General features: G+C 48.6%; 1 protein-coding gene across 3 annotated transcripts in view; it reads right to left on the bottom strand.

The window, feature by feature from the left end:
- Window positions 1-22,146, bottom strand: part of RIPOR2 (RHO family interacting cell polarization regulator 2) — a 49,018-nt gene extending 26,872 nt beyond the window's left edge. For 2 of the 3 annotated variants that reach the window (XM_015855158.2, XM_032442610.1), the window contains exon 1: window positions 22,031-22,145. In XM_015855158.2, the coding sequence (XP_015710644.1) occupies window positions 22,031-22,091 (61 nt within the window). In that variant the 5' untranslated portion in view covers window positions 22,092-22,145. Of the gene's footprint in view, window positions 1-22,030 lie in introns of all 3 variants that reach the window. The other variant, XM_015855159.2, reaches the window with a different exon arrangement.
- Window positions 22,147-23,037: the final 891 nt, after the last annotated feature.

Genomic DNA, 23,037 nt, shown 5'->3' with positions numbered 1-23,037 from the left:
AATTGAAATGCAAACTGGAGACCTGCCTGGAGCTACTCTGCTTTGCTATTGCATAAAATGGTCAGAACTCAAAGCCCACACTGGCTCGTGCTCGATATATATGTTCATCTGGTTACAGTTCGCCTCTACCATACAAACACAATCTGCTGTTAAGATTTAATATTACATTGCCAACATCTCACAGCTGCATTGACCCCCTCTGGAAGTAGCAGCCCCTTAGCCCAGATTTGCACAGGCACCACATTCACGTTCATGGATTATTTATGACACTGACATCTAGCAAATACCCTTTGGGTGATGAGTATTTGCCATGCTGTGGGAAAACGCTTCGCTGAGGTGCGGTTATATTCCTGCTTATTATTAAACCATTCACAAGCCCCTGTGCTAAACAAGCCTACCTCTGAGTTTAATAATAGAGATGTTCCGTCATTGTATGCATGTATGTAATCACTGGGGTAATTTCAGTAGGACTCATTCCACGAGGACTCACACAGATCTGCTATGGAACTGATCGCTGTCCCTACAGATGCAAAGCCCTGAAGGGATTTTGGTGATTCTCCAATGTAATGATCAAGTTTCTAAACCCACGGTTAGTAGTTATCTGACATAAGGCTACCATCTTCTAGTTACAATATGCATTTTTCTCTCAATATTAAAGCACAGTGTGCATCTGAAATGGTATTAAAAGCTTTGGAGATTCATGATTCTGCCTCAGCAGTGGATCAAACCAGCAGACTTACATTTTGAAATCTCTATAGTTGATGAATTGCCAGTATTTCACTTTAAAAAATCATCAGTCCATCTCCTGCTAATGTAAACATGCACTGTGTGTGTGTGAGCATAATTAATACAATTAGTATTGCCCGTGCTAAGTGTGTGGCAGCTGAGCAATGAATCTAGCAGCAGTGCTGAGGGATAAGGTGAAATCGTATCAGTATTTTTTCCTTCCTGACTCAGTGACAGTGTGCAGTGGGGATGGCAGATAATTGATGGTGCCTCTGTCCCCAGAGAAATAAACCCCATTGCCCTCATCTCTCCTTACAGCTGAAACAGCTGAGCCTGAGCTAATGAGAGAACGGACTGCTGAGCCCATCACTTCCATAGGGCTTCCCTCTTTCAGTCACCCTCCGAATGGACTTGCACCTCCTGTAATGCCAAAGTATCTGTCAGAAACACATTTGCTAAATCAAGACTGACCTTTTCATTTGCTTTCCCCCCCTAACTGACCTAGAGACCACCAGTAAATACATGTTGCCAGTGCCCATGGTTGATCCTGCTCTTTCACAGCATCTGCAGTTATGGCTCTAGGTCTCGGGTTTGCTGTAGGATGTTAGGGAACTGAAACTGAAGGTTTGCGGCACAGCAGCTTTGGGGACGCTTTTAGATTATAATCCTTGATTAAATGGGAGTGTGGGGGTAGATTCAAGGGCCGATCTGATCCTTGATAATCCTTTGTTCCTATCTTTTTGTTTTATGTGGCAAACATTTCATGGCCCCCTCTGGATCTGCAAAGATGTAATCCCCATAGTGAGATGTTTTGTCTGATGTTCCCTGTGCTGATCTGTGCACTGTGCATTAAGATTTGGTGATGATTGCTTGGGGTAAGGAAAGATGAGAGAGTCCACTAAACCTCTCTGAGCAGATTGCAGCAGCAGCCAAAGGGCTCAGCTGTGCATGCGAGGAACCTCTCTTAACCAAAAACCTGGCAACAGGGTATGTCTAACAAATGAACCAAGAACTTACTGAATAATGAAAGAACATATTCATATCTCATCTATGTCAAGGATTATGGTGTGCTTATCAGAGTACCTTGTTAACTTAGAAAGGTAAAAAAGTAAAATGCTTTATTGCTTTATTGCAATAAAACCTCATTTAGCAGTGTGCACCTCCAAAAGAGTAAGCACAGCAAGGGAAGAAACTGACTATCCCTACACGTCATGGCCCCCACACAGCAAGCCCATTCTTTCTGCTTTGAGTGAACAAATCAGTTCCGTACTCTGTCTCAGTCCAATTCTAAGCACATTCAATGTACATTCATGAAATCACAGAATCAATAAAATTGGAAAATAATATCAATTTCCCAGTTTCTTCCTTCCAACTTAATTGAATTACCCTGGCAATACGACAGCAGCGTGGCCAGTAGCCCAATCCACCACCTGGAATTTATGGTTTCCATGTTCCCCTAATTCCTAGGAGGCACAAAGGTATGTATCTTGGATGACAATTTAGACATTCTTGTGGATGAATTTTTAATATAAAAGCTTGACAATAATATATGGGTAAGTGCCCTCAAAAGCATCATAAAAACTTCCACAAGAAAATTAACTCTCTTACAGGAGTGTTAACGTTTTTAGGACAAAAACTCTTAGGCTCCTAATTTCTGAATGTGTCAGGATCATTTCTGTGGGATGGAATCTCCTGGAAGCATCAGGAGATGAGTGGATTACATACAGTACAACCTTGATGGCATTTTTATGCTCCCAGTGACAGAGCTGCTACTTCTTGTGCAGGGTAGGGTTTGCTAGAGCAGGACCAGACATCTGAGCTCCATTTGAAGAACTATTCTGGGTTGCCAGAAGAAAAATCATGTGCATTTGTTCCATCAGAATCCAAGAAGGAGATTCTCCTAAATAGGAGCATATGGCTACACTGACAAGCACAATTCCTGAGCCTACATCAGCCAGTGAAAGGCCAGCAGATCTGTGAGCTTCAAATGTTAATTTTAGCACAGAAAAAGAGCCTCGTGGGCTTATCAGCATGGCTGCAGAGAACAGTATTGCACAGAAAGGGGCTACAAGCTGACTCTGTCTCCTTCTGAAGGGAGATGTGGGAGTGCAGGGGTTGTGCTGGGGTGGGCATCTAGGCAGTAGGAAGACTCTTTGGCTCCAGCACATGGAGCAATCTTTGGTCAGCCCAAGACACTGAGTTGGAAGCAGCACTGCCTGAGGTGGGTCTCTTGGCCAGCAGGATCTCCTCAAAGGCGTGGACTCGCTGCTGGCTGACGGCTCTGCTCTCACAGGGATACTTTCTTTTGTTAGTTGTATTTTTATATCTTCAGTTTGGGTGGATTCAGTTTTTGTAGTGCAAAGAAGGGCTTGTATCTCCTTTCTGGCCCTGCCTAAGTCATAGCCAAGAGCTCTGCTTGGTTGCAGAAGATCCTGCGAGCGAGCACAAGGTGCCATTAATTATTTCTAATATACGACTGTTAGCATTGGGTACTTTGGTGACAAATTTTAGCTTCCGTGTCAAATAATATCCCCCCAGGCCTTGATACGAATAGCAAGACTTGTACTTTGCTGTTCCATTTATGGAAGAATGTTTTTTTCTGCTGTATGTAAGGACATCTTCAGCTGAAATGCTGCAGTATTTGCTAGCTCATCACAAGACAGCCTGAGCAGAAACCCAAGATGTCTACCATCTGGAGTGGCTCATGCTGTTTGTTCTGCTCTTCCTATCTGACTGGATGAAGCACGTAAACCAAAAAGCAGTAACAACAGTAATAAGAAGAAAGCTAAGCATTCAGGTCACCAGCAGAACGGTGATGGCATCTTTGACATATATATGTATATATGGGAGTTGGTGGTTGAAGCTCCTATTGTAACATAATACCACAAATTCAGCTCTTATCAATCTGTTACACCAGTGCAGTCCTTGCAACCGTGCTGTGGTAGCTCTCAGCTCCCGGCACATGGAGCTCTTTCCTCTGCTTCAGTCCCCCTCAGAGAAACACCTCCAGCATCTTCCTCAATTTTGGTTTAGCACATGCTGAAAACATAAGGCGAGGGAAACGCTAAGGAGTTATTTAGCTGTAATAAACCCAAGGAAAATAAATTTGAGACTAAATGGCTCCCACACACGACAGATGGGTTCGCGGTGGCTGACCTCATTTTTTCAGTTCCAACATTTGTTTCGCGCTGGCAGCTGGCGCAACTGTGAGCGTGAAATACACCCAGGGCCGTCCTTAATGCCGTTCTCTTACAGTGCTCTGAGTACAGAGCGACCACATCCAGGCAGTGTTAGCACGGCTCAGCAGAACCAGTGCTGGGATGGCACACAAGAGTGAGGCCGAGAGATCAGGGCCTGCCTGTCTAATTAGATTTCGTGTTCATTCATTTAAAACTAACCCTGGTATGCAGAATTATCTTTGATTAGAAGTCAGCTCCAATTCTACTCATCATCGATTGTTCTTCGTGTCAGTTAAAGAATTAATTAAAAGCAAAGCCCCCTGCCATTTGAGTGTAAGAAAATAACGTAAGGAAAAGCGTTCCTGAAAATCAGCTGAGGATGATCTCCCTGTGCTTGAAAGCCAGCTTTCACTGCATGTGCAGCAGTAGCTCAGCGCAAGCAGCCAGTGCCTTCCTGAATCACATCGACATTTTGCAGTGCTGTGGGGAGTAATGCAGCAGACTGTGTGCTGCGGTGTTCTCTGTCACTATAGCAGGAGATATACTAAAAGACACGGTCTTGTGAGATGTAATAAAACTAGCAGGATGCAGAATGGACTGTGCTACTGCTGGTAGCAGTCAGGCTGCTCCTCTAACTCCACAACCATAAGCAGGCAACTACTATAAGGCTGCCTATGTGTGTTGGGTAGAGTTGTAACTTCTCAGCAGGGATCACAAAAGGTAATGAAGCCATCTTGCAACTTTGCCAGCACTAATGGTAAGAGCTGGGGATTCAGCAGCCCTCGGTGGCCATGTGAGCTGCTGTCCCTTACTGACCAGACGTCACCCTTGGATGAGCCCAGCAGTGAGATCCGAAAGCAGCTGAGTGAGCCAGCCCTGATGTAACGACATGTGACTCTGGTGGGAGTCATTTGGCAAAGATCCATGATGAGCACTGACCTAAAGCTGTATGTCAGGTATAAGCAGGAGAATGACCTGATTTCATAGACCGTGTAAGCAAAGAACATAAAAACCTCCCCCTTGTCAGGAGAGAAAAACAGTGGTGTAGCAGTGTTTAATCCCAAACCACCCTTAGGAGCGCTGCTTTCTCCTCTCACTTTGCACCACTAATTCTGTTTACAGCCCTCATTTCTTTGCATGTACAAGAAACTAAATTCACCAAGCTCTGTGTAGGACGGTGTGGGTAAGTGGTGGGCTACTCTACGGGTTGTTGGGTTTGCTCCAGCCAAGACAAACCAACCACTGCCATACTCAGTATCCCCTCCGGGTTCACTCTAACATAAGCAAGCGTGAGATAAATTAAACAAGCCAGGCAGGCTTTTCACCCCTGAAAGTAAAACATCGCTGTTGTCAAACCCTTTCAGCCGCTAATGAGATGCAAACACTTTGCTGCTCCTCTTTAAATACTTGGGATTAGGGAGACTTAAAATGCCTTCCATGTTTACATGATAGTTCTGTTTCCAGGAGTGTCTTAATGGCACACTGCCCGTTAATATATTGTTGAAGATACACTGCTGCACAGTTTAGGGCAGAACTGTCCTTAAAGCCGGACATTTTTGTCCCAGGTGTGAGCACTGAAGCAATCAATTTATTTAATCTTTCCAACACCTCACAAGTGTGCCTGTTCCCAAAGCATTGCCATAGAAGTCCTGTGTTACTTCATTTGTACTTGGCCACGGTGTACAACTGAAGTTCCTCCCTGGAACATCAAACAATGGAACACTGTCCGCGCACAGCCCAGCGAGGCCGTGTATTCTGATGGAACTGCCGTTCCTTGGCTTCAGCTCATCTGCACTCACAACTCGAATCTTACATTAGACAAGAGCTGACGTAGATGACCTCAATTATTTGTTTTAATTTAAAGTTACAGTAGAGCTTGGTATTTTTCTGATGGCAATCTTTTCAAGTCTCCTGTGAAGAAAGGCTTGAGGGAGTTGGGCTTGTTCAGCCTGGAGAAGGCTCCAGGGGAACCTCATTGTGGCCTTATGGTATTTAAAGAAGAGCTTTTAAGCAGGAAGGAGAGGGACTTTTTACATCATCTGTCCAACAACAATGACAGGACAAGGGAGAACAATGAGGCTCAGAATTGATATGAGGATGAAATAGCGCCTGTTGCTTGGTAGCCTGTTCCAGCGCCTACTGCTATTAATGATGGCGAACATCCCCAAGCTCATACAGTTTACTGCTACAGACATGGCCAGTGCAAACCTGATGAGACTCTTGAGTATACAGTAAGTAGAGCTAGTTGAGTTCAGTTGGTAAACTGGCCTTGCTACTAGTTACCATTTAAGTCTTTGCAGATACAGATACATGAAAGATAAACCAAGGCTAGATTAAACAGATCTGACAGCATTTATAGTGCTGAACTAACTACAAGGCAATTATCTGGTGGAACTTTTCATCGCGTAAATGAAGGCTGCATGCATCTCAGGACAGGCCCACTTTTCCATGTGGAAACACACCAGGACCATCACAAGCCAATGAAAATTTCCCAGGCATGGCACCACACTCTGTCCTCCACTGCCCTCCTGCTCTTTCCTCGTTCTGTTCTCCGTTGAGGCTTCTGCATTTTCCAATTCACATAACAACAACAATGGGCACGGGCTGCCGTTCTGCATACAGGAAAACAAGAATGCAATGACTCTATCCTTAAAAAGAACATCGGGCAGCTTCTGCTTGCAGCGTATGGCACGGAAGCCAAATGCGCTGCAAGCCCTTCCAACCAGGTAGCGCCTGCAGCAAGGCTCTGTGGTCCCATTGCTCTATGACTGCAAAGAAAGCAAAACCTTGGCTTTGCTAGCAGGATTTTAAGCTGATTATTCCCTTAGCCATGGCATCAGCTGGTCTTACCATTTTTAATATGGCCTCGGTTTGGTTCTGTGTAGCACAGATGATTTAATGAGTGTTTCCAGCTCTTGGGTTCATTAATCTAAACGTCTGATAAAGCAAGCAGTCCCCTTTGCTCACTTTGGCAGATGTCTATTCTTATTAAAAAGATGCGTTTATCTAATAGATGCGGCCTGCGAGCGTTACGCTGAATTCAGGAAAATGCCTCATGCTTCAAAGAGCACCTCACAGCCAATTGCTCCCCAGCTCACAGTCTGCCCTGTGCAAAAACCCAAGTCCTTCCCTGAACCAACCAAATGGCATTTTGTGGATGTACTGATCAAGACAAGGAAAGGGCATTCATTCATGCAGGGCTTGACACATCACACACTTGACTGAGCAGCAGTATTTTTTCAGCAGCTCCATCACCCACAAGCACGCCTGTACGTTTGGGATGGCTTCTGTTACCATAACCCAATGATGCTTCCAGTGATGGGCAGAGAAGGTGCCTCTGCACCCAGGGAAATGTCCTGGCCAAAGACCACTTGCTGGGATGTCATTGCACAAAGGTGCAGTAGAAGCCCCTACAATTACAGTTTTAAGCCCAAACGTTTAACTTAGAGGCAAACAGTGGAGGTTAAGTTACTTAATTAAGGAAAAAGTCTTTTCCCTACTGCCATACAACCAGAAAATGTCCATGTAGCAAAGCTACATCCCCCTTCCCACCTGCCTGCCCCAGGTTTTACCAAGGGCCTGAGCCCCACACACTCCCATGCACCAGCTCCACAAACCACATCTGCCCTCTGTGCTGCTTCAGTCTTCCAGCAGGAGTAAGGGAAATCTAACTGAAGGAAGAGGCACTGGGGGACAGAACAAGCAGTGGGGGCTGCTCAGAGGTATTTCAGAGGGAAAGGCAGCAGCAGTACTTAGCCTTGCCCCATCTGCCCAAGTGCAAACCTCCCACAGGGATTTGCAGGTGCTTATTTGCCTATCTGCCTCCAACACTGTAAATAGGTTCAGTGATACGACAAGAGGCAACGGCCTCAAGTTGTGCCATGGGAGGTTCAGGTTGGGTATTAGGAAAAATTCCTTCTCGGAAAGAGCAGTGAGGCAGTGGCTGCCCAGGGAGGTGGTGGGGTCACTGTCCCTGGAGGTGTTCAAGAAATGTGTGGATGTGGCACTGAGGTCAATGGGCATGGTGGGGGTGTGTTGATAGTTGGATTAGATGATCTTAGTGATCCCTTCCAACTGGAATGATTCTGTGATTCTATTCCTTTGGTCAGCTTGAACAGGGAATAGCTAAATATGAATAGGTAGGGTTGGTCGAGGCTGACCTTCTGTGGGCATGAAGGCAGGCTGCAACAACACATGGCAGAGAAGATGAACCCACCACTTCAGGGACAACTACAGAGGTTTTCTCTGCTGCAACTCCTCAAGCCTTTCTGGGGTTGATGGGTGGCTTGAAGTTTTCCCATTGGTGCTATTTTTAGGACAAAACCAAGTCTGCCCAATCTCTGGGTGTTGCAGTCTGTGTCATGTGGGGTTTTGTTGAATTAAAGACTAGAAGTGCCTTGGAAAAGTGATTATCTGAAATCAATCGGTGGCTGGAGGCCCACCAGCTGCTGCCTGACCCTGGTGGCTGCAGCACATCGGGTGCTTGGGGCTGGCAAGAGCAGGCATTCAGCAGCAAGGCTGAGGCTTTAAAAGGGCTGGGAGAAGGCATGTGTTATTGTGGCTGTTCCTTGGGTTGCGCTGCTTCCAGGGAACTGTCAGCTTCAATTTGTGCCTCCCATTGAGGAGAAGAAAGATGCTCCCATACTTCGGGGCTAATCTGTCATTTCTTTTGTACTCGGCGGGGGGAAGAATGAGAGGATCCCCTTGTAACGTGAAAACGGAGCAGAAACAGATAAATTTAAAGAAAAACAATAAAAAAGCAGCTCTTGCGTCACACTCAGAGGACTTGCTCCTTACAGAGGCCACCTCGTGCAGAGCCTGGATACAAAGAGAGAGGCGAGGACTGCGCTTGCAGCTGCCAAAAAAGCAACTGCGGTGCCCTGAGGGACTGGGGCAGCACGTCCTGGGGCTGCTCAGTGAGCAGGGCTGCAGTAAAACCAGAGCAGCCAGGGCACTGTGTGGAGTACGGGAGTGGGGAGCACCACGCTCAGCCCTCCCTGAGGCACAGCTGTGCAAGGAGGAGCTGGTGCATCCCTTTGGCCTTTATCGTTTCCAAAATCTATGCACGGGCTGCCTGTCCCCTGGCTGCACGTAGCACTGGGACAGAGGCAGAGCAGCCAGCCCTTTTTTGGACAAGGCAAACGCTGCCTCTCGCTTTCTCTGCTGCTTCTTCACAGCGGGGAGGTCAGGGCACTGCCTGCGAGTCACCTGGCTTCTGGCTGGGCTCTGGAAGAACCACACTGAGCTCTGGGGGTTCGTGGGTGCACTGCGGTGGGGTTCGGGATATGCTTTGTGCAGCTGTCACCCTGAGCGCTCATAGAATAACTTGAAGTTGGAAGGGACCCACAAGGATCACTGAGTCCAACTCCAAGTCCTGGCTCTCTACAGGACCATCTGAAATCCAAACCTTGTGTCTTAGAGCAGTGTTTAAACACTCCTTGAGCTCCAGTCCTTGGGGCCGTGCCCTGAATCCTGTGCAGCCCGTTCCATGCCCACCGCCCTCTGGTGCAGACCCTGTCCCTCAACCCCAACTGCCCCTCCCCTGGTACAGCTCCACGCTCTCAACTCCCTCAGACCCTGCCACTGTCTCCAAGAGCAGAGCTCAGTGATTCCATAAAGCTGAACGAAATGGCCATGTGCCTTGAGAGCACAGAGAGGCAGAGCACCCTTCTCACATAGAGATGCCAGGCACCCCTCCTGCATAAACCCCAGATTTCTCCCATTACATTGCTCATTCTGTTACAGAGAAGCCCTAAGCCATAACTGTGTCTTTACTGCAGAGAGAAGTAAGGAGATATGGAAAAGCAAACTGCTCTGTTCTTTAAGCAGGAACCTGGAAATGCATTGCACCTGTTGCTCCTCAAAAGGCAAATGGAAACAAACAAAATTCCCTCATCCTTCCAAGGAAGTGCTGCTCGGATGCTGACATTTAAAGCAAGGTCATGGATGCTGGGATTTTCAGAGTCCACACAGAGCAAGTGCGTGCTGTACTAACAAGCAGCACAGGCACCATCTTAAGTGACTATCCAAGTGATTTAATCAGTGACTACAAAGATGTTATATTTATAGAAGAAAAGGTGGATGTGGTGCCTTGGGACTCTCAGTGCTCCATATATACCCACCTGTGCCTACTGAGGCGTGGAGGCTGTCTGGGATGATCTGTGCCACTGTGGCTACAGTGGACATCAATCTCCATCAATTCTGCTGGGGAATATGAGGGTAATGCTGCAGCTTGCGAGCACTCCTGCCCTGGGCTCCGGCTGTGTGACAGCATCAGAATGCAGTCACGAAGGTGAGCACAGTGGTGCTCACGGCCAGATGAGTGGGCGCAGAGATTGGGCTGGGAACATATAAGGCTCCTGACAGGAGGAATGGCCACACACGCACACAGACACACACGCACCGTATCCAGAAAGCTTTGCAGAACTTTGATTGAGGGGCAGCGGGGTGTCCGGCTGCCCAGCAGTGGGAAAGTCGGCCCCAGGATCAGGGCGACCTTTTGTAACCGGGGCAAACCTGGGAGCAGCGCCAGGCTGTGATGTGTTTGCATCAGCCCTTGGGAAACGAGCCAGAGACCAAAAGGAGAACTTAAGAGGGTCTGAGCTCTCCTCAGCCGTAATACCATGGAAGCTCACTGGAAATAGAAAGACAGCAACCGAGGAAACGCCGAGACTCTATTTTAGGATGGAACCAAGGCAGTGCACTTCTTGCTAATACGATGGCAGCCCCCCGCAAGGCTCTCCTTACCCTTTATGGGCACCCCGAGGATTTCACCTCATTTACACGGCGAAACCCGCAGACCCCCGCTCCCCTCCTCAGTCGCTCACCCCGCGCCCCCTCCGGCCCCGCAGCCCCGGCCTCGGCTCGGCGAATCTCCGAGGATCCCGGCCCTCGACCCCCGGTACCTGCAGCTATCGCCGTGTCCCCGCGGCTCACAGCGCACCCCGGGACATGCTTTGCCCTCTGCCTCCGTAGCCCCGGGCTCCTCGGGCACAGCGGCGCTCCATCCTCAGAAAAAATTCACGATAATAACTTAAAGAATTGTTCCTGTTGTTTTTAAAGCGGAGGGGTTCAGGCTGCCTCTATTCACACTCTCCGCTGCTCTGGCAGTCAGCGCAGCAGCCGCCGGCTTTTCCTCGCCGAGCTACGGGAGGAGGAGGAAGAGGAGGAGGAGGCGGCGCTGCCCGCCCCCGCCGCGGTGAGGGCGGTGCGGGACCCCGGCGTGTTACCAGTGCAGCACCCGCAGCTGTGAGCCTCTTTCTGGGAGGGCTGTGCGGCCCCGGGGGCGAGCCCCGCACTTTTGACTTGCCCCATTATATCTTTCTGGTGTCTAGCAAGAGGAGAGGGGCGAGGAGTGCTCTCCTGCCCTCTCGCTGTCCCGTCTGCTGCTGGCAATAATGTGCACAGGTCCAAAAATGGAGCGTTTGCCATAGGATTTGCTGTCTCCCCCCCCCAACAGTTCGAGCTGCTGCAGAGCCCTTCACTGAAGTACATATTGATGTACTTCAGCCCTTCACCCATTTCTCTGAAGTACATATTGATCCAGCACCTTTAACTGACTTCAAGCAAAACTCAAACCTATGCCTTGTGTATATGAACCTTAACACCTCATTAATATCTTTACTTGTTTTTAGTATTGAATGCAAGTGGAAGAGGGAGAAGTACCAGGGGACCCCAGCAAGGCTGTGGGCTTGGTAAATTGGCACAATTTGGGTGGTGGCTCAAGAAGACCCTACTGATACTCTCCCTTATGCCTGGATCCTTCCCCACTTAGGTCACATTCACCCTTCCAAATGTCAGTGTTGTGTGTGGAGCACGCAGGGTGATACTGTGTGAAGAAGATTGTGAAATGGCAGTAAAAATAAGAGTTTGGTTTCCACAAAGCATTGTGCTCAGAGGAAAAATAAAACCTCACCTAATAGAAAAAAATCCCAGCTGCCAACTCCAGCTGACCTACAATCTTAAGTAATTTCCAGCAGTATTAATGAACATGTGGTATTTATATCGTATGCTGAAAATAAACAGCACCCTGAAGCCTTCAGATGTAGAAACAACAGAAAATTACTCCAGACTCTCTAAAAGCACGCGTGAGAAGCAGAGAGGATGCCACTGGCACCATGGTGCTGCTGTAGGGTCCAGGGCATGTTTTTAGGGTCAGCCCTGCAGGTCTTATCTCCGTGTGTGCTCCACTTGGGATGTGAATGGGGAGGGCATGGAGAAGTTGCTTTCTGGAATAAAACAGCTGCGTGTTTCGAGCTGTGGAATGTCAGGGGAAGAGGAGAGGGAATATTTGTGGCAATGCTGAAAGCTATAAATGTCTCATCATGCATACTTAATATGCTTTTGAGTCCATTTCAGCCTTTTAGGGGGTGGCAGCTCTCACTGTGGAAGTCTAGTTAATTTGTTATAGGTTTTCAGCGCTGTCAGCTAATTGCAGCATCTGACTACAACCTTGTGCCTCCCACAGTAGTTCCTGGCAATTACTCTGTGTGCCCCACGTTGCAAACTCCCTCTGGCCTCATCAGCCTTCTCTTCCAGAAGTTTTTTTGAACCTAAGGTTGCAGATGTAAATGCCTCCTTCATTTGCAGCCTGCTCTTTCAAGGAAATGTTCTCCATCCTATGCAAATACATATGCTGAGGGATGTGGGAACTGTTTCTCTTGGTTTCTCAATACTGTTTTGCATAGTAAACGTGGAAGTCTAATTCCCTTCTGTCACCTCTAGGCCTACATGTGTTCCCAATTCCCTGCTCTCAGGGCTGCTGCTTGGTTTGAGGATGCTCTAGATAAAATCTTTGCTCCACACAGTCCTTCCTAGCACATATTCATCATGACACACATGCTTTTGAAAGGATCGGGTCAGTCATTCCACGTGTGTCTTGTTTTGCTAATTCAGTGGAAAATGCCAGAGAGCTCTGTTTCCCTCCGTCATTAGGCCGGACCCAAAGTTGCCATTGTATTGTGGCCATGGTCATGCTACTACCCCTATAAATTATTCACTGGATTGCACTGTAATCTGCTGTCATGTTAAAAATAGGTCAACACAAATGTCCTCAGTGCAATTTCCAAGTGACAACAGCAAAACCGATTCTGGCTTTATCTCTACAAGAGAGAGTGACCTCTGCAAAACAGCAATTGCCAGTTGTGCTGCACTTACATATCCCTGCTGGGCTTCTGTGCACCTTTACAAGCAACACTTCCAGCCACAGCCACGCTGTACTTGAGAGATCTAAGCCTGAGTTCTTCAATTACCTGCTAGGCTTCACAGGGGCACTCTGCTTTCTATTAGCCTTTGCTCTCAGGCCAGAGAGCAAATCACGCTTCCCAGGGGAGGGATTAGAGCACGCCTAAATGCTATGCTACTCCCAGACACCTGGAAGGCTTCTTGGAAGGGCCAAGCAGGATATTCTGGCTGATACATATCATAGAATCACAGAATGGTTTGGGTTGGAAGGGCCCTCAAAGCCCACCCAGCCCTACCCTGTGCCATGGGCAGGGCTGCCCCCCATCAGCTCAGCTGCCCAGGGCCCCATCCAACCTGGCCTTGAGTGCCTCCAGAGATGGGGCTTCATAGCTTCTCTGGGCAGCTGTGCCAGCACCTCATCACGCTCTGAGGAAAGAATTTCTTCCTGACATCTCACTTGAATCTCCCAGTTTTGAGTTTAAAACCACTGCCCCTTGTCTTGTCACTACACTCTCCAATAAGGAATCCTTCCTTGTCTCTTCTGTAGTCCCCTTTAAGTGCAGCAGAGCAAAGCAGTCACCTTCAGGCCCACTGCCACTGTCCTCTACAGAAACCTGGAAAAATAGAGGCTTGTGGGGAACTTGTACCCCCATCAAATTCTCTGAGGGAGGGCCCTGTGAGGATCACAGTGAGAAAGTGGGATATCCTTGTACCTTCTCTGTTGTACCACAGGGACACGTGTCTGCCATGCATATAGACATCCCAGTCCAGGCTGACTTCAGGCACCTAGAATCTGGGGGCTGGGGTTGGCAGACACCTCAGTGACAGTGCTCAGCACATCGTGCAGACGGCAATTTGCATGGATGTATCTCATCAGCACATTTATGTCAGCAAGAGGCTGGAGGAAGTGGCCACTAGACAGTGGCCTGGGGCTTTGGATGTCTGAGGTAGATTAGGCCCGTCCCAGCCCTCATGGAAGACTATTTGTACTTTTTTTTTTTTTCCTACTGTAACTCCTTGCTTTGTTTCCATGGAAGTCTCCATACCCTTTGGTGTGGGAGGGAGTGCCTGGGTGCATTTTCACCTCCTGGACAGACATCCCATACAAGATTACTACAGCAGGCGGCAGGCCCAGGAAGGCTCCCATAGGAACACAGGTAGCGAACCTGGGACCTCAGTCTAAAAAGGAGGTGAGTGATCAGGCTTGAGAGCAGAGAGCAAGACAGGTGCTTTATTGGAGAGGTAAAAGCCAAAGACTTGACACTGATGATAAGCAACCCGGGCAGGGCTGGCCATGCACAAATTTAACTCTTTTCTCAGCTAAACATGCAGCATCCTCGAGTTGGTTACTCCATTCCCATATTTCCACCTTCTCTGTCAGATGGGGCTGCTTGGTACATTTGGCCTGTGTTCACTGCCCTCCTGTGGCACTTGTTGCTTGCCTTCTGCTGCCTGTTAGAACTCGCTTGTTTTTCTGCTCACACCCTTTAACCACTGTGCAACTATTTCCCCCCTTGTACTTCCCGTCACTGTGTGGCTGCTCCACCCTCAGGTTCCCCATTTTACTTTCTTCTTCATGTTGCTTTTGCAGCTCTCACGGCACTTTATGGGAAATAAAAAGGTCACTTCAGCTGATGTTCTGCAGAGGTTCAGAACAGATTCAATCTCCCAGGACCTCTGGCCAGATGCTCAGCACAGCTTTGGGAATGACTAACGTGTACATAAGTCAGTGGATGTACCTTGTGGCAGTGGACATGTTAACAAGCCTACACCCTACCAGCCCTCAGACACCTGTCCTAGGGAAGCAGGAGGAAGGAGCCACCGACCATACTGTATTTCCCCCCAGAACCATCTCCCTTTGGGGTCAAGTCAGTGGGCAGCAGCCCCTCTCCCAGGCAGGTTTCGGTGGCCATGGCAAGGAGCAGAGGGGTTGGAGGGAGCAGCACATTCCAGTTCCTCAGCCTGCTTAGCAACCAGGGCGGGCTGAGTTGCTCTTGTGCGCGCTGAGTGTGTGGATGGCATGTCTATTGCTGCAGCTCTACCCTAAGCTTTGTCCCTTGTTGTTTTCAAAACGTGTTCCTTGTTTGCTAATTTAAGTTGCACGGAGATCTGCTGGAAATTCATTTTGCTTTCCTGAACAGCTGAAAGTCAGCAAAGCAATGCAATGATCAAAGCCACTGTAGTGATCAGAGAGCTAAAGTGCCAGTGATAGTGTCAGGCTGCTTTTTGGGAGCATGGCTGTCAGGCAGCCTCCTCTGAGCTGAGCTGAGCCCTTGCTGTTGGATGGCCTCAAAACCTGGCTCCCACATTGCCCAGAGGGGTGAGGAGAGTGGGGGGCTTCTTTGAGGAACGAAGTGTGGACCTACAGGTCCGGTGCCTCCTCAGAGTGCCCTATCAGACTGTCTCCAGGACACGATTCATCCCTGTGGACAGAAGTCTTCCTGCTGGGATCATCTTGAATATTTAAGCCCTCTCTTGGCTCCTTCCTGCTTCTTGGTTCCTAGGTACTGCCTGCCTCAATCCTTACTATGTGTTCCCGCAGCAGGCTGAGCTCCTGCTATGTTTGAGTGTTTCTTTGGGATGGATAATAATGTCCACCTCCAAAACCTGCTGGTTTCAGCATGACTGCAGTTGAAATGGGGGCCCAACCACATCCAGACTGCCTGGAACTGTCTGGGCCAGCCCTATCCATGCCCACCTCATGTCACCAAGAGGGCACCAGGCCTGAAAGGTCATGAAGCACAGTTGTTAAATGGGATGAGGTACTGTGTGGTTGGAAGGGCCCTCTGGAGATCATCAGGTCCAACTCCATTCTAAAACAGGTTCCTAATAAGACAGTTTCATTACAGAAACCTAAGAGGAGTCCTCCGGTACAAAGGCTTTGGGCAGTTTCCATCCTCAGCATAAAACCAGCCTACAGATTTCTTCCAGCCAGACAGCAGCATGTTTACCCACACTGGGTCCCCAGTGCGAGATACCTCCAAGAAACCCCACAGCCCTCTTCCTCATTGCCGCATATTTCTGTGGCTTAAATATAGCAGATACAAAACAAGTGCAGCGCACATGAAATGCCATTCGGGGGAGCGCGCTGAACATGCTGCCTGAGTAACATAAGGAGCCCAAAGAGCATTTGCCAAATATTTAGGCTGAGATGCCAATGCAGAGAGGGGTCCTCTGTGCTGACCAGGCCCTCAGGCTGGTGCTGTGAGCATCTCTAAGGGGTATCTGTTGGGGAGGAGGGAGCCTGCCTGTGATCCAGCCAGCCCTGCAGCTGCAGGAGCTGCCTTCCCAGAGCTGTGACATGGCAATGCAGTGGGATTACACGACACCAGGGAAACGAGGCCAGTTTTTGAATGTCTGACCCTGGTAGTATATTCAGCACAGTGCTTTTTGAAGCAATTAATGACAACAGCTTGGCACCAATCAGTGGCTGGTGTTGCTGATTAAGCTAACTCTTCTTTGGCTTGTGGCCGGCAGCAGGAATAGAAAGGGCAGGAAGCTCCCCAGAGCGGCAGGAGAGGCAGAACAGCTCAGGACCTTCCCAGCTGCCTGTTTTCCGTGGGAAAACTGAAAAAAAAGTAATGGCCACCCAGCTCCAGGGCTGTGCTCAGCCATGCTGGAGGCTTGGCTTCTTAAGCTTCATCTGCAATGGGATTCCAGAGATGCTGCCCAGCTCCAAATCCATCTCCACCCATAAAATCTTTCATGCAAGGTGCTCCTGGGAAGGAAATCTGTCAGATGCGTGTGAATGCCTCATGTCGTGGCTTGATCACCAGAGCTGATATAACAAAAGCTCCCCTAAGTGTTCTGTTTATAAATAAGGCAGCTCCTCCAGATGCCACCACAGAAGTCAGCAGTTCCCTAGAGGAACAGGCTGTGCTCTGCACATCATCTCCATTAAGAAACTGCACTGAGCTCTGGTCTGCTGATTTCTGAGGCAGTAAAAGGTCTCATTTGCTTTGCACTACCCCTGTGAGCTCCACGGCATCACCTGGGTCCTCTCCTATTTTCTTCTTTTTTCTTCCCAAGTAATAAAATATAGGTTTGCTTCTAGGAAGCTGTGTGCCGAGCTGTGCTTTCTCACATGATGAAACATGAGGTGTTGCAAGCACCTATGTGCAATGCCACTTGCACCTTGGGCAGTCACAAACATTCAGGGAAGTTGAGGGCTTTGCTTCCCAGGCATAATTTTCAAGTTCCAGCTCTGAATTTTCCAATTCCAGGCTCCTCGCACTTAAACCAGAGTAAGCCAGCATCATCCCCTTCATCTATAAGTTACACAGCACAGATCTTGCACTCAGCATTTCCTGGCAGTGCTGGTCTGTCACTGTGCCTCCCACCTGTCTGGAGTATTGTGTCCAGACCTGGGACCCCCAACACGAGAAAGACATGGAATTGTTGGAGTGGGTCCAGAGAAGGGCCACGAAGATGCTCAGAGGGCTGGAGCATCTCTCCTATCAAGACAGGCTGAGGGAGTTGGGCTTGTTCAGTCTGGAGAACAGAAGGCCAAGGCATCCCACTACCTCCATTGCAGTGCCCCAGCAACATTGCCAAGTCCTCGGTTGCTCCGTCCTATCCCCTTGACTCATGCCATCATGCTGGTTTCTCTGTTTTTCTCTCATTTTCACTCACAGCCTTTACCCTCATGCTTCCTGATGGGCTGTGCTGTGGTGTCACGCCCTCAGCACACCAGCCTAGAGCCTTTGTTTTCAGCACAGAGAGCCGGAAGTGTTGAGCTGTGCCTTGCATCACTAAAGTGGGGAAGCTGTTTACCCTGTCAGCCCACCCCAGCCAGGCCACATTCATTTTGTGGTGTTAAGAAAGGGGCTGGATGACAAAAAAAGAACTTGTGTTTTACAGGGATCTGCAAGGGGGCTATCTAAAAACAGGAACCAAAAGGTGGGGAGGAAGGCAGTTTGGTGAGATGCTGGTTTGGAGAGCCTAGAAAGTCACCTCAGCACCAACACCTGCAATCTCTGGCTGGCTAGTCACTTCCTTTTCTGTGAAGACTGGTTAAATGCCACTTGTTTATTATTTGACCTGTTTTTTCCCTCACTGCTGTTATTATTAGTGATCTAGAAATATTGCTGACAGACAGAAACCAAACAAGCTGCCTTCAAGACATGGAAGAAGGGGAAAAAAGATCAAAGATCTTCAATTAAAATACAGGGAGACGACAAAGCAGAATGTGCCCCTGATTCCAGATATTTTTAAATTCCAGGCCTGATCATCCCTGCGGCAACACCCCATTAAAAATAGGACTCCAGCTGCTCCAGGACAGCTGTGGAATTTCCGGGGTGGTGACGAGTGTCCCACGCAGCCCCTCACTCTGGATCAGTTTGGACCTACCCACACAGCCCACAGACCCAACCCTGAACAGCAGCTGTGCAGAGCAGGGGATCCAAGCAGTCAGCACAGACGGGAGCAAGAACAGCTGCTCCAATGCTGTGCAACCACCTTGCAACTCTGCCCTCATCTGGGCTGAGAAGGTCTGTCTGCGCTCTTGGAGAAATGTTCTTAAACCCAAGTTTATAGGCCAAACACCTCTTATTAAAATCCATCTATCTGGTTCAAGTGAACACTGTTGCCTTGGTGATGAGGAATTGGGACTTTTCCTTCCTCTGCACTGCAGTGAATGTGCCACATGCCTGTGCCATTGCGGGCATGGAAGATAAGCTAGAAGGACTCATGGGAGCTGCAGGACAACCATCTGTGGTCCCCCAGTAGTCACGCTGGCGATGCAAGACTGCTTGTCTTTGCTAAAGGCTTCCCATGTGATGGGTGCTCAGCATGTTGGGAGATAGGCATCTCAGACACAGTTTGGGCTGAAAAATAAGATAAACTATATCTCTGAGGAATACACCTGCTGAAATGTAGTGCTGCTGTGCACATGGGAACATCTTTAGTGGATGCAGCTTGCTCAAGATAGCAGCAGTTTGATGTGCTCCCTAGTCTGTGCAGTAGCTGGCTCTCAACAAAGAAGCATGGAAAGGAGCCTGGCCCCATGGACCATGGGCAAGCTGTGGCACCAGTCTTGTTGTGTGGCTTTAGACATGGTGCCTGACAGGTACTTCCAAGGAAAGTGTAATCTCTTGTGTTGTTTTAGGGGTGAGAAAGGTTGCTTAACCTGAACTGTTGCTAAATGAGGAACGTGTCTCAACTTCGGGGAACTCTGAGTTAATCATAGAATCATAGAATGGTTTGGGTTTGAAGGGACTTTTAAGATCACCTGGTTCCAACCCCCCTGCTATAGGCAGGGACACCTCCCTGTAGACCAGGTTGCTCGAAGTCCCATCCTGCCTGGCCTTCAGTGTTTCCAAGGAGGGGAATTCACAGTGCTCTGTCAGTAAAGGACCCTTGCAGTGGGTCCTGACCTACTCAAGGAATAGTGAGAAATAGTACTTGGTACTTCATGAGAGCTTGACTAAGAAACTTGAAATGATGTAGATCAATTAGGGATGTGCTGGATATAGATATATGTACACACAAGTATGAGTAGGAGATCATCTGATTTGTCCCTAGTGTAACAGGGATGATCTGCTACATGCTGATGTCTACATCCCTGAGATACTGGTCCCAGGAAGATCCATGAAAATATCAAAAGCCTTAAAACTCACACTTTATACAGAAACAGCCATGGACAGCGGTCTGTTTGACAGAGGTCAGAGTGGTGTGAATATAATCTGTGGGCAGCTGTATGAGGCATACACCTACAGCATGAGTAAGTTGTTTTGCTCTCCTGGGCAACAAACTCCAAAACCAAGACAAATTAACACCAAAAGTAAGATGCAGCTTTGACAGATGTGAAAGAAAAAAAGAGAGAACAAAACAAACCCGCACCCTCAGAACTATGGTTTGAAGATTCCAGCTGCCAAATGGCTCCAGCTGGCCCAAAAACCCACAGCCAGTTTTTAGCTGGTACACGCTCTGTGCAGTTTGGGGTTTCAGGTGTTATAGTGGTGTTAGCTCTGCCTAATGTTCCCTGTGAGGTACCGGGGAGGGTGTGCCCAGCTCCCAGCCTTAGCAAGCCTCTGACAGAAATAGATTTCTTGTGTAGTTACACAGCAGCAGTGTTTTAACCAGTCTAAAACTAAGCAAGCATGAGAGCACAGGTGCTGGCACAGCACCCTGCAGGTTTAATGTAGTTAGAGAAGTTAATTTGCTGAGCTCTTCTCCTCCAAACCCTAGCAGACAGGATGGACATCTTACCCTGATAAGAAGAGCAGGTCTATCCGCAGGATGGGTGCACTTACATAGTCTTGGGAGATCAGCAGGAGCACCACAAAGCACAGCAGCCCCAGCAGACCCACTAGAGGTTTTGTCAGGCACAGATCTGCTCCTGCACACAGGCAGGTGCTGGAGAGGTTCCTATCTTTGCTATTGCCCATTATTTTTTCCCCTGCGCCCTGTAATTGAAACTGGCATTGCACTTTCCTATGCCAAAACCAACCACCAAAAATTTACCTGCTAATCTGCTCAGGAGAACAAAGAGAGGGATGAAGGGGAGGCTGAATGCTGTGCCATACTAACATGGGGCTTCCAGCTGTAGGTCTGGGAGCCAGCATCCTGCTGTGAGCTGCATGTGGATGGAGTGGGAGATGTGGGCACCAGCCCTTAGGCTCACAGAGTGACCCAGTTTGGAAGGGACCTCATAGGATGCCTCTTGCACCCAGCAGGGTCATGGAGAGGTTCTAAGGATGTTCCTGCCCTAGAAAAGCCAGTATCTCCTCTGGCTGTGCTGGATCAGCCCTGCCAGAATCAACATAGCTGGGAGGCTCAAAAGGACTTCTCAAGTGCTATATCTTTCCAGATACAAATATCAAATGCATTCATCTCCTACCCTGCTGGTTAAGAACATCAGTTACAGACTTCAGAAACAGCAGCAACACGTAAATCCCATCACAGAAACCCACACGGAATAGGAGCAGGTTGCTGATCATTGCAAGAGGCAGTCTCTCCCCTGTGCGAGGGTGAGCTGTGGGCATGCAGTTCCCAGCACAGGCTGATCTGGCCCAGGGGTGCCAGCTCCTCCAGGGGCTGTTGGGATTTTTGCCCAAATGCAAATGCTCTGACCTCTCCTTTCTGCAAATCCTTTGCCCCTCTGAGCTAGAACTATGACACAGGGCAAGGAGCCGGGTCATATATACGTGAGAAATGTATCTGAGCACAGACAGTACATCACTGAAGTTGCTTTCTTTTCTGGGCTGATGCCTTTCAGTGAGGCTCGGATAACTTGATTTGGCACCATTCAATGCTAAGTTTTCCATACCAACCGCAGTTGAGCTTTGTTTAAATGAGGTTTGCTGAAGCAGTGCTGCAAGTGAATTTAAAGGGTCACAGTCCCTGGAGCTGGTCCAGACGGCTCTTTGTGCCTCCAGCTCCCTTGGAAACTGCTTAGGGCTGGGAGATTTGCATGAGCCATGTCCCCCAGCCTCACTCAAGTGCAAGGGGGAGCAATGAGCAAGGCACAAATTATACCCTGTGGGCCCCCTTCAGTTGTAGGGATGAGCAACTATGGCATCAACTCTACCCTGGGCTGCAGAGGCCAGAGAGGGGGAGGCTAATTTTGCAGAGATTATTAAGGTAGCCCATTGCCTGCAGCCCCTAATGCTTGAAGGGCAGCTGCACGTGTGGCATTGAATGGCGAATGTGCAGCTTTGCAGCTGTTGTAGTAAACACACTTGGTGTGTCTGCCTAGCTTTCTTCTTCTGCAATAAGCTCCTTGCTGAGGAAGCAAGCTGCTGAGTGGTGTAAAAGTTATTTTTATTGTGTCTGGGGTTGCTTTTGTTCCCCATTCTCTCAGGGAAAGAAAAAAGAAAGCCTGATTACCCTGACACTTCGGATTCAGTAAAGAACTTCAGATTTACCCAAGAAATACCACCCAAGCTAGGAACTGCCTTTAGCCTGTGCAGAAGGATTAGTTGAATAAAAGATGACTTTACCTTCCTCAAAGGCATCGTCTTCTTCCCCAGATACAACCAGGTCTTCTTGAATGTGCTGCATCGTGGTGAGGGTGCAGCTCAGGGCAGCAGCCAGAACTGAATGCTCATACCGGTTCCTACACTAAGAGAGGCTATTTCCTCTCACTGGTTTCCTAAGCATCGTGGTTGCAACAGCTTCCGCTTCTGCCTTTGTGAAAGCAGACTCATTCATACAAATACTGGGAACTATTGGTGATGGGTGGATGGTTGGGCTGGGTGATCTTGTAGGTCTTTTCCAACCTTGGTGATTCTATGATTCTGTTTCTATGAAATAATGCTCCACAGTCTTACTGATGGCCTTGGGAGCAGCTCTGAGTTGTGGAGAGGAGGTGGTAGGAGGGTAGAGGCAAGTAGAGATCAGCAGAGCCATAGGCATCTGGAGCAAAACTTTCTGCCAATAACAGGCATGTTATTTGTAGATCTCTGTCACTACTAATTCTGCATCTCACCATTCCTTTCACTGTTCTCTGAACTTTATGAAGCAAGTTGGCTCCCTCCTGCCAGGTCCCTCAGTTTATAAGAGGGCCATACCCAGAAACTTAGGCTTGCAAAAAACCACACTTGGTGTGTACATTCAGGTGATGCTCGAGCCTTGGATAGTCCTGTTGCTTCATGAGGCCACTCACATGGCATTCATGTGCACACACAGCTGTGGGGGCTGAAACTGGTAGCCTGCCCCATCTCTGCTCTCAGTGTGATGGCAGCAGACCTGCACTGAGCTCTGATCACTTGGCCATGTATTCTCATGTGGCACCACACCCTTGAAACTGGGACTCCCAGCACAGTGGTGGTCACTGTAGCTTCCAGCAGATAAGTCACAACCAGAGATGAGTTCATCCCTAATTAGTGCAGGTTTTTTGTTGTTTTTCTGAAAGTTCTGCCACTGGGTTTCTGCAGGGCTGGAAGACAGCTGGCATCCTAGGTGGCACACAGCTTAAACAAGCCCAGGTGGAGTTGATGAGACAGAA

The sequence above is a fragment of the Coturnix japonica genome, chromosome 2 (genome assembly GCF_001577835.2).
Source record: "Coturnix japonica isolate 7356 chromosome 2, Coturnix japonica 2.1, whole genome shotgun sequence".
Taxonomy (NCBI): Eukaryota; Metazoa; Chordata; class Aves; order Galliformes; family Phasianidae; genus Coturnix; species Coturnix japonica.
This window is presented reverse-complemented; position numbering and strand designations above follow the sequence as displayed.